At 37.8% G+C, this 14,131-nt stretch overlaps 1 protein-coding gene across 1 annotated transcript; it reads left to right on the top strand.

Moving 5' to 3' along the window:
• The first annotated feature begins 1,465 nt into the window (after positions 1 to 1,465).
• LOC136855346 (uncharacterized) lies at positions 1,466 to 13,805 on the top strand. Its single transcript, XM_067132259.1, has 4 exons — positions 1,466 to 1,729; positions 9,830 to 12,313; positions 12,789 to 12,992; positions 13,567 to 13,805. The coding sequence occupies exons 2-4, from the start codon at positions 9,931 to 9,933 to the stop codon at positions 13,653 to 13,655; spliced, it is 2,676 nt and encodes an 891-aa protein (XP_066988360.1). The 5' UTR covers positions 1,466 to 1,729; positions 9,830 to 9,930; the 3' UTR covers positions 13,656 to 13,805.
• Positions 13,806 to 14,131: the final 326 nt, after the last annotated feature.

Genomic DNA, 14,131 nt, shown 5'->3' with positions numbered 1-14,131 from the left:
GTCATTTATTCTTTTGTTCAATTTCTGTGATTTTTACAAAATTAGTTTGTCTTGATGATTAACAGTAATCTGGTTTTTGCCTTAATTATTTGAACTGCAGATTATTTCAATCCAAATTCTAAAAAAGTTGTGTGTTAATGTGTGGAGCTAAAAATTATTATTCCATTGATCCTATATAATTCTTTTTTTTATTATAAAAAACAAATAAAATAAATATATAAATGAATAAAAATCATAGCAATATGATGTGGAATTCATAACACTGGAAATTGCCAATTGTAACCACGCAATCTGACCCTGGCTTGCTAAATTTTAGTTTTGTTTCTGCATGAATTATTGATAACATATGTCGGGAGGTAAGGTACTCAAATGGCAGTGCACAAATAGCAGAGAAATTAATAATAAAAAAAAATAAAATTAGTGTTGTGAGTCCTGCGAGACGCAGAACTTTGAGGGGGGAGTGGTGAACTGATCTATATAGAAATTCATGTTTGAGACATAACAGAAAATCTGCTATTTGTTTGTACGTCTTTGTGATCAGAGAGTAACGAACAGATAGATACTGCCGAGTCGTCGAACGCCATATGATCGTTGGGGTTTGGCATGGATAATTCAAATGAGTGCCATACATCGAAGACCCTTGTTGGTTCCTTTCGATTATAAGGGACCAATCAGCTGAGGTCTATGACCTAAGCAAGTTCAGTTTGAAAAGTAAAGACCAGTGAGGGTTTAGCGGTCGTCAGGCTAAGAAGCGCGTCTGAAAGACAGTGACGGCTCTTTCCCCACAGTAATTCGTCCCTGTTTTTCACGAACTGGTGTAACCTCTATCTTTTTAGTTTATTGAGTTTTCCAGCCAGAGTGACTCAGTTTTTGATACTCTGCAACGCATCAAAACTTCAGCTGCCTGTGTTGTTGCATTTTCAAACCAAATGTCCTTAGGAGATTATTATTATTATTATTATTCAATAGATGAAACCTATTCATATGGAACAAGCCCAGCAAAGGGGTCACTGACTTGAAACTCAAGCCTCCAAAGAATATGGGGTTCATTAGGAAGAAGTAAGAGGAAGTAAAGGGAAATACAGAACGAAGAGATACCACTTATTTAAAAAGGAAAAAAAGTAAATTAAGAGACAGATAAATAGATAAAAATGTATCAAAATACAAGAAGAATAGTGTTAGGGCAGTAATGCATTGCATCTTCGCTTGAACTTCTGCAGTTCCAATTACACGACATCCTCTGGGAGACTGGTCCACAGTCCAACAGTCTGAGGAATAAATGGCCTGAAGCTCTGAATCACATCAAAATCTTTGAAGACCATTTTCTCAGAGTGGGGAAAAAATGGCTTGCGCCACTTCGTCAAACTGCGGACGATTTGTAAACGGTGACACACTCGAGTATTTCCTGTCAATGCTGACGTCAGGCTAAGTGGTCAAACTAAATCACAAATCACAGGAAGTCTTCACACAAGCTCTGTGACGCTGATTTTGAAAGTCTGCCCTCCTTCGTGTACAAGTGTTGGAATCCTCGTGTTCCCGAGGGAATTTCGAAGTTTGAGATCAGGAGTGTTTAGACAGGCCCCGTGAAGTTCCCTCGGATATCTGGTGTGAAGTTCCCTCGGATATCTGGTGTGATCATCGGGAAGATTCTGTCCGTCAGGACATCTTCAAAGTGATGAGACAGGTCCTCCTTCTGTCCTCATCTCTCTGACCTCCTCTGCTCAGTCAGGTGAGAGTGATTCCGCAATTTCCTATATATATTTGTTTGTCTTAATTTCTGTAGAACGTAGTTATAAAGGGGATATATATATATATATATATATATATATATATATATATATATATATATATATATATATATATATATATATACACAGGTATATGTACACCTAATTTACTATTTGCCTTCCGACCATGATTCGAATCTGTGCCTTTTAGGTTCAATGCTGAAACGACAGAGACTTTATCCAATCAGTTATTAAGGAAGATCTTACAAGGAATATGAGTCTTGTTTCTGGATGCCTCTCTCTCTCTCTCTCTCTCTCTCTCTCTCTCTCTCTCTCTCTCTCTCTGGTTCATATTCTCTCTGTCTGTCTGTCTCTCTCTCTCCTCTGTTTTATTCTGTTTTCTCTCTCTCTCCTCTCTCTCTCTCTCTCTCTCTCTCTCTCTCTCTCTCTTACCAGTTCATATTCTGTGTGCGTGTGTGTGTCTCGCGTCCTGTCTCCTGGGCAGGATATCCTCCCGAGATCCTGGCCGTGGCAACTCTCGCTCTGTTTAGAAACATCATCAGTAGATTAGATAAATAAGACAAACGGTTACTGCCACATTCGTCCTTTAACGGATGAAGCCCTAGTGCAGAACATTTCCACAGTATGACACACTCATACTAACACAGAAGGTTCATCAGCCATACTCTGACCTCTATAGATATATAATCTGCACAATTCACCTCCGTCTGGCTAGCACTCTCAGGCTATCTGAGTATGAAGGCCACTCCTTCCCAGTTCATCTTAAAATCCAGCTATCCAACATTTTCTAAGGATTCCTCTCCTCCTTCCCCTCAACACTTACAAATTCTACACTTTTTCACCAACCTTTCATCCTCCATTCTTTGCACAAGACCAAACCATATCAAGGCACTTTGATCCCTCCCTCCACCTATGATAAACTTTTGACCACCTCTATGCAGACCTCTACATTTCCCATGCATTCAAATCTGCTTACGTCTCATAAGCTACACAAACAGTCCATCCGAAAAGCTTCCATCTTCTTCCTTTTCTTAACAGTCAACATCCACATTTCACTTCTGTAAAGAAGAGTTGGCTCAACAGTCCTTTTAAATAATCGTCACTGTAACTTCCATAAGCACTCCGAGTCTTTTCCCGGTCTATTGCCTATTGCACACATCCTACTATCTTTTAGCCTCATCTATTGTGTGACTCGTCTCTTCTCTCATCCTGCCATCTTCCATGAAGTCTACTTCTAAATAAATCAGTCACTTCCATTCTTCCTTAGTAGTCTTTATGTTCCTGGCTTGCATTTGTTGTCAAGAGACAGACTCTTGTTCGCAAATACACTCAAATTTTTCCACCAGCAAACACTTTCACTAGTTACTGTATTTTCTTCACTATCCCAAGCAGTATTGTATGTTTTCTTTTCCACTGTCGCATCATTTCACCAAAAAGTAATGAAACAGCCGTGGAGACAGAACAGACCCTTGTCTCAGACCAACTTTGACATCAAACCAGCCAATCTCCAGTCCACATAACCTGACACAAGCTTTGTTTTCTTCTGGAAAACTTTCGAATGTTATCAACAGCTTATCTTCTACAAAAGGCCTCTTCAGCACCCTACGAATTGTCTCTGTTCGTTCTGTCACGAGCATTTCCTAGGCCCGTGTATGTTACGTACAGCTTTTCCTGTACTTTAAACATCTCACTGTCCCTACATGCTTCTATTATGTCTTAATTTCTGAGTCAAAACCCTACCAGATACGTTTCCTGGTATACTAAGCAATGCTAGGCCTCATTCTTACAGACACCTCTGTCAGCTTTCTCTTAAAATAAGTAAAATATGAGCCGAAGAGTCGAGTTTTCTGTACAGCGTATAATCAAGGCCACCGAAAACAGATCCATCTTTCGGTGGTCTCGGTATAATGCTGTATGAGCCGCGGCCGATGAAACCCTCATCCGGCCATGGTGGCCTGTTTTGTTGCGTTGCCAGATGCACGATTATGGCTAACTTTAACCTTAAATAAAATAAAGACTACTGAGGCTAGAGGGCTGCAATTTGGTATGGTTGATGATTGGAAGGTGGATGATCAACATACCAATTTTCAGCCCTCTAACCTCACTAGTTTTTAAGATCTGAGGGCGGACAGAAAAAGTGCGGACGGACAGACAAAGCCGTCACAGTAGTTTTCTTTTACAGACAACTAAAAGGTGTTTAAACGATGTATATGCCAAGTGGTAATCAGTAACAGCCACTTTATAAACTGGGATGCATCACAAACTCTCTTCTGGAAATAAATGTCGTTTCCAAAGTCAGATACTTGAAGTTGCTTTGTCTGAGAAGACTTACCACAAGAAGCCGTCCTGTTTCTGAGAATACTGAGGTCCTTAGAACTGAGCTGGGACTTCATGGACGCCAAGTCCCTTTGGATGGCAATTCACTAATGCCCTCTCGTGTAAGTAGATCTCCACGCCACCACCAAGTATCATTTCTCCCAAAGGAAGTGACGATGCTACCTGAAATATAACGCTTTACACACACATTATATATATATATATATATATATATATATATATATATATATATATATATATACATATATATATACATATACATACATACATACATATATACACATATAATATTTATAAATACATTATATATATATATATATATATATATATATATATATATATACATATATACATATACAGTATATATATATATATATATATATATATATATATATATATATATATATATATATATATATATATATATATATATATATGTATGTATGTGTGTGTGAGCGTTTTGGTGTTTTCACATAATTTTTTACAGGTTTTTAACCGGACTGATTTATGGTTACTGAAACTGGCATCACAACAGCTAGGTTATTGACGCCGTAATGATATTAAATATCAAACAAAAAAATATTTTAAAAGGCTTTTCATATAAGACATATGTAATAAAACAGATATATATTTATAATCATATCTCTTAATATAAATATATAATGTACATGCACTATACACACTGCATATGTATACGATTTTAAAACTGTTGAGGAAGCCCGCCTCCCTAACAAAGATACATAACTGTTCTACATTACAATCCTTCCGAGAATCGTAGCAAGGATAGAATGTCCATCTCTGTCACGTCCCCAAGAGAGGAACCTATGTCTCAGATCCCCAAGACTGGCGCATTCGACCAGCAAACGCCTCACAATCACAAGGACAGTATAGTCGTTGCAGAATGGCAGGTGTTCGCCTGACATCAAGAACCCATGACTGAGTTTTGTCTGTCCAGTCCTTAGCCTGCACAACATTGTTTTTTGTCTCCGTGGCATATAAGGAGATGACCAAAAAGACATTGATGACGTAATACTGAGCATTTTTGCATTTGTTGCAATATTTTCCCAAGGGGACTGCCAGAGGTTTTTCATTTCCTGACATGCAAAGGGAAAGACATCCCTACATGGTAGCACTGTATACCTTAGTTTACCCAGACCACTGAGCTGATTAACAGCTCTCCTAGGGCTGGCCCGAAGGATGAGACTTATTTTACGTGGCTAAGAACCAAGTGGTTACCTAGCAACGGGACCTACGGCTTATTATGGAATCCAAACCACATTATAGCGAGAAATGAATTTCTACCACCAGAAATAAATTCCTCTAATTCTTCGCTGGTCGGCCGGAGAACTCGAACTCGGGCCTAGCAGAGTGCTAGCAGAGAGCTCTACCGACTCTTCCAACGAGGAACGTTGCACGGTAGCAGGAATCACCTGGGTTCTGGGGTGGTGGCTGCTGATTTAGCAAGTGGATCAGATTGCTCACCCCGAGAATCCCAACAGGGGAGGCACCCGACAAAAATTGACTTCTTTACCTCCGCTTTTCACTAACAACAGCCATTCCAGTATCTCTGAAATCATTGGGTGTTATGAGTTAAAACATTCTTCTAAAGACTGGGGAACACTTCTCGAGTCAAAATGAATAGTAAAATTATTTCCGTTGAGAATTGGAATAAATATCCTGTTGTTGATGGCATTATCGTCTGTTTAAGTTTCGAGATTCGATTCATCATTGAGAGTCATCATATCTACAAACATAATAAAGATCCCGTACCATGGACTTGGCTGCAACCTCGATATGGTCTATTATCAAAAATAAAAATGACTGGGTTATACGGAACAATTCCGCTAGTGAGTCTTACAGAAGCAAAATAATGAAACTGCTTGTTCGTGGAAATGGTACCAGACTTCTGTTTTATTAAAAAGAAATCGATCAACTATTCAACACCCAGAAAACTTGAAAAATGATAACTGCAAACCACAAATTTCATTTCTAATACTTTAAGAATTTGAGTATGAACTCCTGTTAAGTTGATGGCTGCTACCATTTGTTGCCATCGCTGATCAACAACCCAAGTGAGAACAATAACAATAAAAGATGTGTTCTTCAGGTGTTCAATAAAGTCAACTAACTTTGGGAGAGGATATAAGGTCTTGAAACGGAACGAGTAACAAAGTTTAGCCATCATTTGTCAAGGTTTAACCGAAACTCGTTATTTCCAATAGTTTGTGCATGTACATTCCCCTAAATCTAACGTGAATTTATATTCTACGGAAATGTTTTAGATAATATTTTTAAAATGTTCAACAATAAAAACAATTTTTAATCTTATCTAGGCTTCTAAATATAATGTTTCTGTAGGAAAATATAATAGAATCTTGCAATTCGTGTCAAATGTGAAACAACTGCAAAGCAATTTTTAGAAAATAATTAAACTGCAGAGAGCATTACGCAATGAACACAAAATTTCACTTAGTAAGAAGTACAGAGATGAATCTGAAACACTTCCGTGTTCTGGCAGAGACCAATTCAAATACAATCAAAAGAAAATGTTGCCGAAAAGGTATTATATGACCAGCCTCAAAGTTGGAATAGTGATCAATCTGGCCAAATCTAATGCGTATAAATTTAAAAGTACCTGCGTATTCAGGCGGATTTTAACAAAACAAACTATAGATGCATGAACGGAGACATGAAACAATGAAAACTCAAGAAGCGAACTTTGATATTGTAAAAGAAAACCCAACACCAGTTAGTCCCCTCCTTGGGAGCAAAAATAGAGGCAAGAAAGACTGAAAGGGAATAATAGGAGTTGAGGAGAAAGGCAACTTGAGGAAAAGTACGCAGACTCTAAGAGAATGAAAGCGGGGTCGGGTGAGGCAGATACTGAACCAAGATAACAAATAAATAAACAGAGAGAGAGAGAGAGAGAGAGAGAGAGAGAGAGAGAGAGAGAGAGAGAGAGAGAGAGAGAGAGAGAGAGGCTCCATCATGCTACAGTTTCAATGCCTTGCCTGAAAGGCACATGAATATCAAAGGCGTCCAGGGGAGCCATTCAACGAATAAAGAAGAGACAGGGTTAGGGCTAAAGCAAACACAAGACAAGGAAGGACATATTATTATTATTATTATTATTATTATTATTATTATTATTCACCAAGAAAGGCCATTCTCTCTCACAAGGGCAGTTCTAAAAAACTAAAGAAAACAGGAGACAGTCTTCACCACAAAAGCACAGCCATCAACAGCCGAATCAAGGATGAATGAATGCCTCGAGAACGAAATTTCCCTTCAACACTCAACTCGAACAGAAGCTCGCCAGCATCATATACTTACTAACAGCAAACATACATATACACACACGCATATATATATAATATAAATTATATATATATATATATATATATATATATATATATATATATATATATATATATATATATGAATGGTTAACCGAATCACGAAAATATGGAACATGTTGAATATATAAATAGAGACAAAATCCACGAAGGAAAAGAGAAACAATGGAGTACTGCAAGGCCTTTCGACTTGTAGTCCTTTACTTAGCAGATTGAAGAAATATAAAAATAACTTTACAAAGAAAGCAGAACTGCCAAAACAGGGTTCACTATTTCAGACAGGCAGTTCTCCAGGAACTTGAGTTGAATTCTGGTCGAATGCGCCGCCGAAAGAGACTTGGAGAAGGTAGTGACTCCGCAACTCAAAAGAGGAAACAGGATAGCGAAACTGCCTTTCTGAAGTTTTGGCAGTCCTACTAATTCTTCAGTTGTGTTGGATTCTAGGTGCATATTTTTTTCTTTGTAATCCCCAGCTGTCACTTATATGAGCTTTCTTTGTAAACTTATTTTCATATTTCTTCAGTCTCCTAAGTAAAGGACTACAGTCGAAAGGCCTCGCAGCACTCCAGTATTTTTCTTTTGGATTTTGTCTTATTTATATATATATATATATATATATATATATATATATATATATATATATATATATATATATAACTGAGTCATGAAGATACAGAACGTGATCAATGCATAAATAAAGGTAGATGCCACGTAGGAAAGTAAAACGACGGAGTGGTGCTAGCTAGGCCTTTCGACTTACTCTCTGCTAAGTAAAGGACAGTAAGTCGAAAGGCCTTGCACCACTCCGTTGTTTCACTTTCCTACGTGGCATTTACATATATATATATATATACTATATATATATATATATATATATATATATATATATATATATATATATATAGAATGACAGGGTGACAAGGAGATAGCCGGTCATCAAAAGGTGATACATTTATTGCCGACACGTTTCGTAACAACATAGTTACATCATCAAGGCTAAAAGAGAAAACAACACAAATTAAAACCCATGGAATATAACTTTGACTTTAAGAGTCTCAACAAATTATACCAAACTTACATTAAAACAAAACAAGATTTAAAAAGCACCTGCTAGACTAAAGGCTGAAGGCTTTATGATTCGGAAAGGAGGGAGAAGCAGCGAAGAAAAAACGGCTCAGGCCAGAAACAACTGTATAGAGGTGGTGTGTGATTGTTCAACTTGGGCACTAACTGCTTAATAAATAATGACTCTAAGATAAGCAGTTCGTGTAAACGGCTTGTTTGGCCCAAGACAGAGAAGTCAGAATAGTTAATGCTGGTGTTACAAATTTTTGTGTGATTTCTGATATTAGAAAATTCGGGATTGGACAATCTGCAGCCAGTACGATGGCTGACACCATTATGTGAATCAGCTTTGACCTTGAGCAATCGCTTAGTCGAACCTACGTAAGTCCCCAAATTACATCTGGGGCAAGTATATTTATATACGACTGAGGATTGCAATAATGGGCAGATTATGTCTTTAAATTTAAAAAGTGATCCTATTGTAAGGGATTTTTTGGAATTAAAATAACTTGCAACATATTAAAGTGTTTTTCAATTGCAGACTTGAGATTCCTTCTAAATTTGTCATCTTGGATGTATGGAATACTGGCATACAGTTTCTTTCGTGGAACAGTGCTTATGGAAGGGGAGTCTGATAGTTTCTTATTTAGAAAATTCTTGCAATGTCTGAAGAAAACATGTGAGGGAAACCATATCATAAAGAAATTTTGTTCTTGTATAAATATTTTACCGATAATTGGTTTCTTTCTTTCTCTCTTCCGTTCATATGCTATATACACATTTTGTTTTTGTAAGATGAAAGTCATCCCTTCTTTATCTCTTTCCCTCTGTATTTATTTTGGTCATATACCGCATTCATTTTTCTATATTAAAATAATCTCTCTCTCTCTCTCTCTCTCTCTCTCTCTCTCTCTCTCTCTCTCTCTCTCTCTCTCTCTCTCTCTCTCAAAGCATTTTTTCCTGCAACTCTGAGTGTTTTCCATTTCTTTCTCTCCTTTTCCACACACAGACACAGAGCAAATCTCCCCTTCTCTCTCTCTCTCTCTCTCTCTCTCTCTCTCTCTCTCTCTCTCTCTCTCTCTCTCTCTCTCTCTCTCTTCAAAGCTCCCTTGCGCCTGCTTCCATCCCTTTTTCCAGTTTCCTCCATTAATCTCTTCCCTTACTCCAGTTTCTGAAATTCTCTCTGGTTCCTCCTATTATTGATCTCACCGTGAGTAGTCAAGTTAAAACTGATATTAACACTGCTTCTCTTGTTAGTATCATTACTGATGTTTCTCTCACTATATTTCCTGCTCTTAACTGCTCTTATTCTTTTCCCCTCAGGTTCTCTTCTTGAAGTGTTTTGCAAGTGAAAATATGGATGCACAAGCATAGACAAGCACACACTCTGCCCCTTAGCCTACCAGTGTTGATGCTGAGAAAACATGGCTTCCTCAAAATCAATCTTTTCTCAAGAAGTTTTGACACGTTTGAGGCTTTATCATTTTGTTACGCACTGGGGGAAGGAAGTAGTTTATAATATATACAACATAAGCTTTCTCCAAGGGCAAAACAAAAGCATCTGCGAGATTCTCATAGATAACCAGGTTCCTCTTGGGAACAAAAGTCCTTTAAGTGCCCAGGAAATCGACAAGATAAGAAATAAAAGTCCAAAAGATTTGGACATCACGGTCATGAACAAAATCTGCCAGTCTCTTTGGCAAAAGGGGGTGAATGATCCGGGTGACGAACTCAGAGGATTAGTGAGAAAGATCAAAGATGTGAGGAACTTTGTTAGCCATGAGGCCCCTGATATGTCAGGCACTGATTTGGAAAGCCAACTAAGAGACTTCCAAGCAATGCTCGAGGAAACTCTTGAGAAAACCAAGTCTCTCTTTCCAGCTCATGTTGCTAGCATTGACCAGCTTAAAGCAGCGATCCAAGATGCTGTTCCAACGACCCTGGAAAAGATCCGTGAGAAATATGATTCCTCAAATCCACAGGATGTACAAAGGCTTAAAGAAGAAATAGAAGAGTTTGGAAGTGAGTTTTCTGAAATTATACAAAAATCCTTTGAGCAAGAACTCCTGTCTCTTTACGAACGCCTCTGTCAGATTTTGCCCTACGACTGGCTCGCTCAGTATGGTCTTGCAGATCCGTGTAACATCATGATCTGTTTAAAAGTGGTGGATGATATGGAGTTAAATAATAGACTCAGTGGCAAGAAAAGTATCATTGTAAATCAACAAGAAATCTTCAAAATTAAAGACCCAATGGGAAAAGACCCTGAAGTTGTGATTATATCTGGTGATGCAGGTTCTGGAAAGACCACAATTCTTTGTTCGTATGCAGAGGGATGGTGCAAGAAGACAACGGATATGCCAGAACTCTCTTCCTTCACAGCTCTGCTCTATATGCAGTTCAGGAATCATGACCACGATAACTTTGATGACTACCTTAAAAGCTTGATTCCACAAACTGTTGCTCGATTTCCTGTTGATCTTGTCAAATTGGCGGTCCTTGATTCAACGTTTTTGGTCTTATGTGATGGTTATGACGAGGCCAATGAGAAATCTAGAAGACTCTTTGAAGAAATGTTAGCACTTAATTCAAGTAAGATGAAGTTTGTTGTCACAACACGACCAGGGAACACTGAGCGATTAACAAAAATTGTGAACGAAGGAAAACGTTCCAGAATCAACCTCAGAGTTTCAGGTCTTCAGGAGCAGGATATGATCTTGCTCACAGAAAAACTCGTTGGCCACCTCTCGAAAGACGATGTTACCCAACAGGAGCAAATGAAAAGCGAGCTGCTTCAGAAAATAAAAGAAATGAACACTGGCACTAGTGCCGTCCTTCAAACCCCTCTGTACTTTAACCTGTTCGTTCTCCTTTACATTGAGTGTCCATATTTAAGGGATGAAATGAGCACCAGGACATCGGTCTACTTACAGCTAAGAAAGCACAAGATCAAGAGAATCACCAACAAGACAGGAACTTCTGTTGAATCACTGGAAGAATTTGATGCACTGTACAGAAAATGGTCTCTGAAGCATTACATTGAGGAAAAATATGAATGGTCCGAGACAGATGTACGAAGCTTTAAAAGGGAGATTAGTTGTCCAAAGGCAATTCAAAACTTTGATGCCATCATGTCATCCTATTTCTCTATAAAGAAAGCATCAAAACACCTGGAGACTGTAAAGGTATACTGCCACAGACACAGAAGTGAGCAGGAGTTTGCAGTTGCAGGCAATGTCTGTGACGACATCATCACATCGAGTGGAAGGACACAAGGCGGAAATGTTATTCGAGATGTGCTGCGATTAAAAGGATTATGGGACGGAGATAATCAATACCTACTGTTCAGGAAATTAAGAGAAGTCATCTCCTTCATACCAGGGATACTTTACAGTACTGAGAGAGATGTATTACACAATACAATAGATGACTTGCATGAACTCTGTGTGTCATACAGCCTCTCTTATGAGGACCATGACACCCTTTTGGAACCATGTATTGAGACTAGATTGGACGATCAAGTTTTGGAATTACTTGTGTCACTGACGAGAAAAACATCTCTGAAGGACCGAGTGAGATTCGATCAAACCAAATGTCTTTATGTCCTACCATCCTTACTGCCTAAACTGAGGCCCAAAGAGATTTCATTGAGGTTTTCCTCAAATGTACCAAGAGATCTTTCGCTACTCAATGAAACACTAGAGGCTGCTACCCATAACAACATTCGTACAGAGATTTGGATCAGGACACATTTAAAAGAGTACACACAACTTGCAGGACAGATTTTGCATCCAGTGGATTATTTAGGTAAGCAGGAACTTCAACCTTTACTCCCTCCAATACAAAGTACTAAAACCTTCATCCATAAGTGACACAACTTTAGCTTTTTAGTTACTGACGGCATCTTCTTGAGCTGTCTGTGTAGAGCAGCTCTGAAGAGGCACTGGAAGGAAAGTAGCACTGTCGCTGAATTGCTTGTTTCATTTGATAGGAGATTTGAAAGAATTATGGAAATACGTCAGCATGTGTGTGTTTGTCTCTCTCACTATATATATCTATGTTAATTATATATATACATATATATATATATATATATATATATATATATATATATATATATATATATATATATATAGTGAGTTACATAACAAAACACAACAGTTTAGTTATACTGCCTCTGTTCTGTATGTATACGATATTCACTTATTATTATTTTCTGTTGTCGTAGATAACAATATCACCATTCTCTAAAAACATTCCTCTCATTTGTTTCATCGCACAGTTTTGGAGATTTTGAGTCGTGGAGACCAAGACCTGGTGAGCCTTCGTCCCTCTTCTCTCGTGACTCCTTCTTCAGCAAAGGAGCTGACGGTAAAATACGTCATGGCTCACACTCCTGCGGATCGTATTACCCAAGTCATAAACAAGACGTTTCCAACAAACAGGCAAGAAGGCACCACTGATCTGAAGATTGACTGCTGGAGAGGTGAGTATCGGTATCAAAAGTCAGCCGTCATGGAAGAAACTGTTCCTTTTCCTTCTCCCCTCCTCCTTGATGAGCAGAATTGCAAGAAGCAAGAGTAGCAGGAGAAGAAGAAGAAGAAGAAGAAGAAGGAGCTGGGGGGGAAATGAAAGACTATAAATATATACAATGGTGAATAATAAGAAAGTTACTACATTTCATGCTGTTTCTATTTTAGCCTCCTGCTTTCCTCATAATTATAATATTACAGTGATTCTTAATTAGTTTTTATATGTAGACACACACACACTAATATATATATATATATATATATATATATATATATATATATATATATATATATATATATATATATATATTATATATATATATATATATATGTAAGTATATATAAATGTGTGTATATATATATATATATATATATATATATATATATATATATATATATATATATATATATATATGTATATACGTGTGCATGTGTGTGTGTGTGTATGTGAGAGAGAGTGTTGAGCAAGAGTGAGTGCAGTTCAAGTACAGTAGGTTTTAATATCTTGACATTTTTGTCTTTCCTCAGCACCTGACATAGAGCTTCTGCTCCAGTCCCTAACTGTTCGGCCTCTGAGGTCAATAAGTATTTCGGCGTCTTCTACAAAGAAAGATTGATGATGTTAAAGACTTAAAGAGACTCTGCAGGGGAGAAAGGTCTTGGCGAATTACAAGTTTGGCCTCTTATACGTAATGTTAGGGAGAATCCTGATAGTGAAGAAGAAGAAGAAGAAGAAGAAGAAGAAGAAGAAGAAGAAGAAGAAGAAGAAGAAGAAGAAGAAGACTCACCGCAGGAAGAAAGAAAGTGGCTGTTGTTTCTCATGAAAGTCTTTTGGTAAAGTGCAAATTGTGTTTTTCATCGCCAATCTTTTTATTTCTTTAGTTTCTTTATCCTTTGTTTAGAGAGAGAGAGAGAGAGAGAGAGAGAGAGAGAGAGAGAGAGAGAGAGAGAGAGAGAGAGAGAGAGAGTGGCTCATCAGAAGCAAATCTAACCCCCTTCACTGCACCTGGGGCCACTTTCAGATTATCGTTATATGTCAGAGCAGTGTCAAATAATACTTTGAATTCCATCTGCGTATAGATGAGGAAATGAC

The sequence above is a fragment of the Macrobrachium rosenbergii genome, chromosome 31 (genome assembly GCF_040412425.1).
Source record: "Macrobrachium rosenbergii isolate ZJJX-2024 chromosome 31, ASM4041242v1, whole genome shotgun sequence".
In the NCBI taxonomy this organism is placed as follows: Eukaryota; Metazoa; Arthropoda; class Malacostraca; order Decapoda; family Palaemonidae; genus Macrobrachium; species Macrobrachium rosenbergii.
This window is presented reverse-complemented; position numbering and strand designations above follow the sequence as displayed.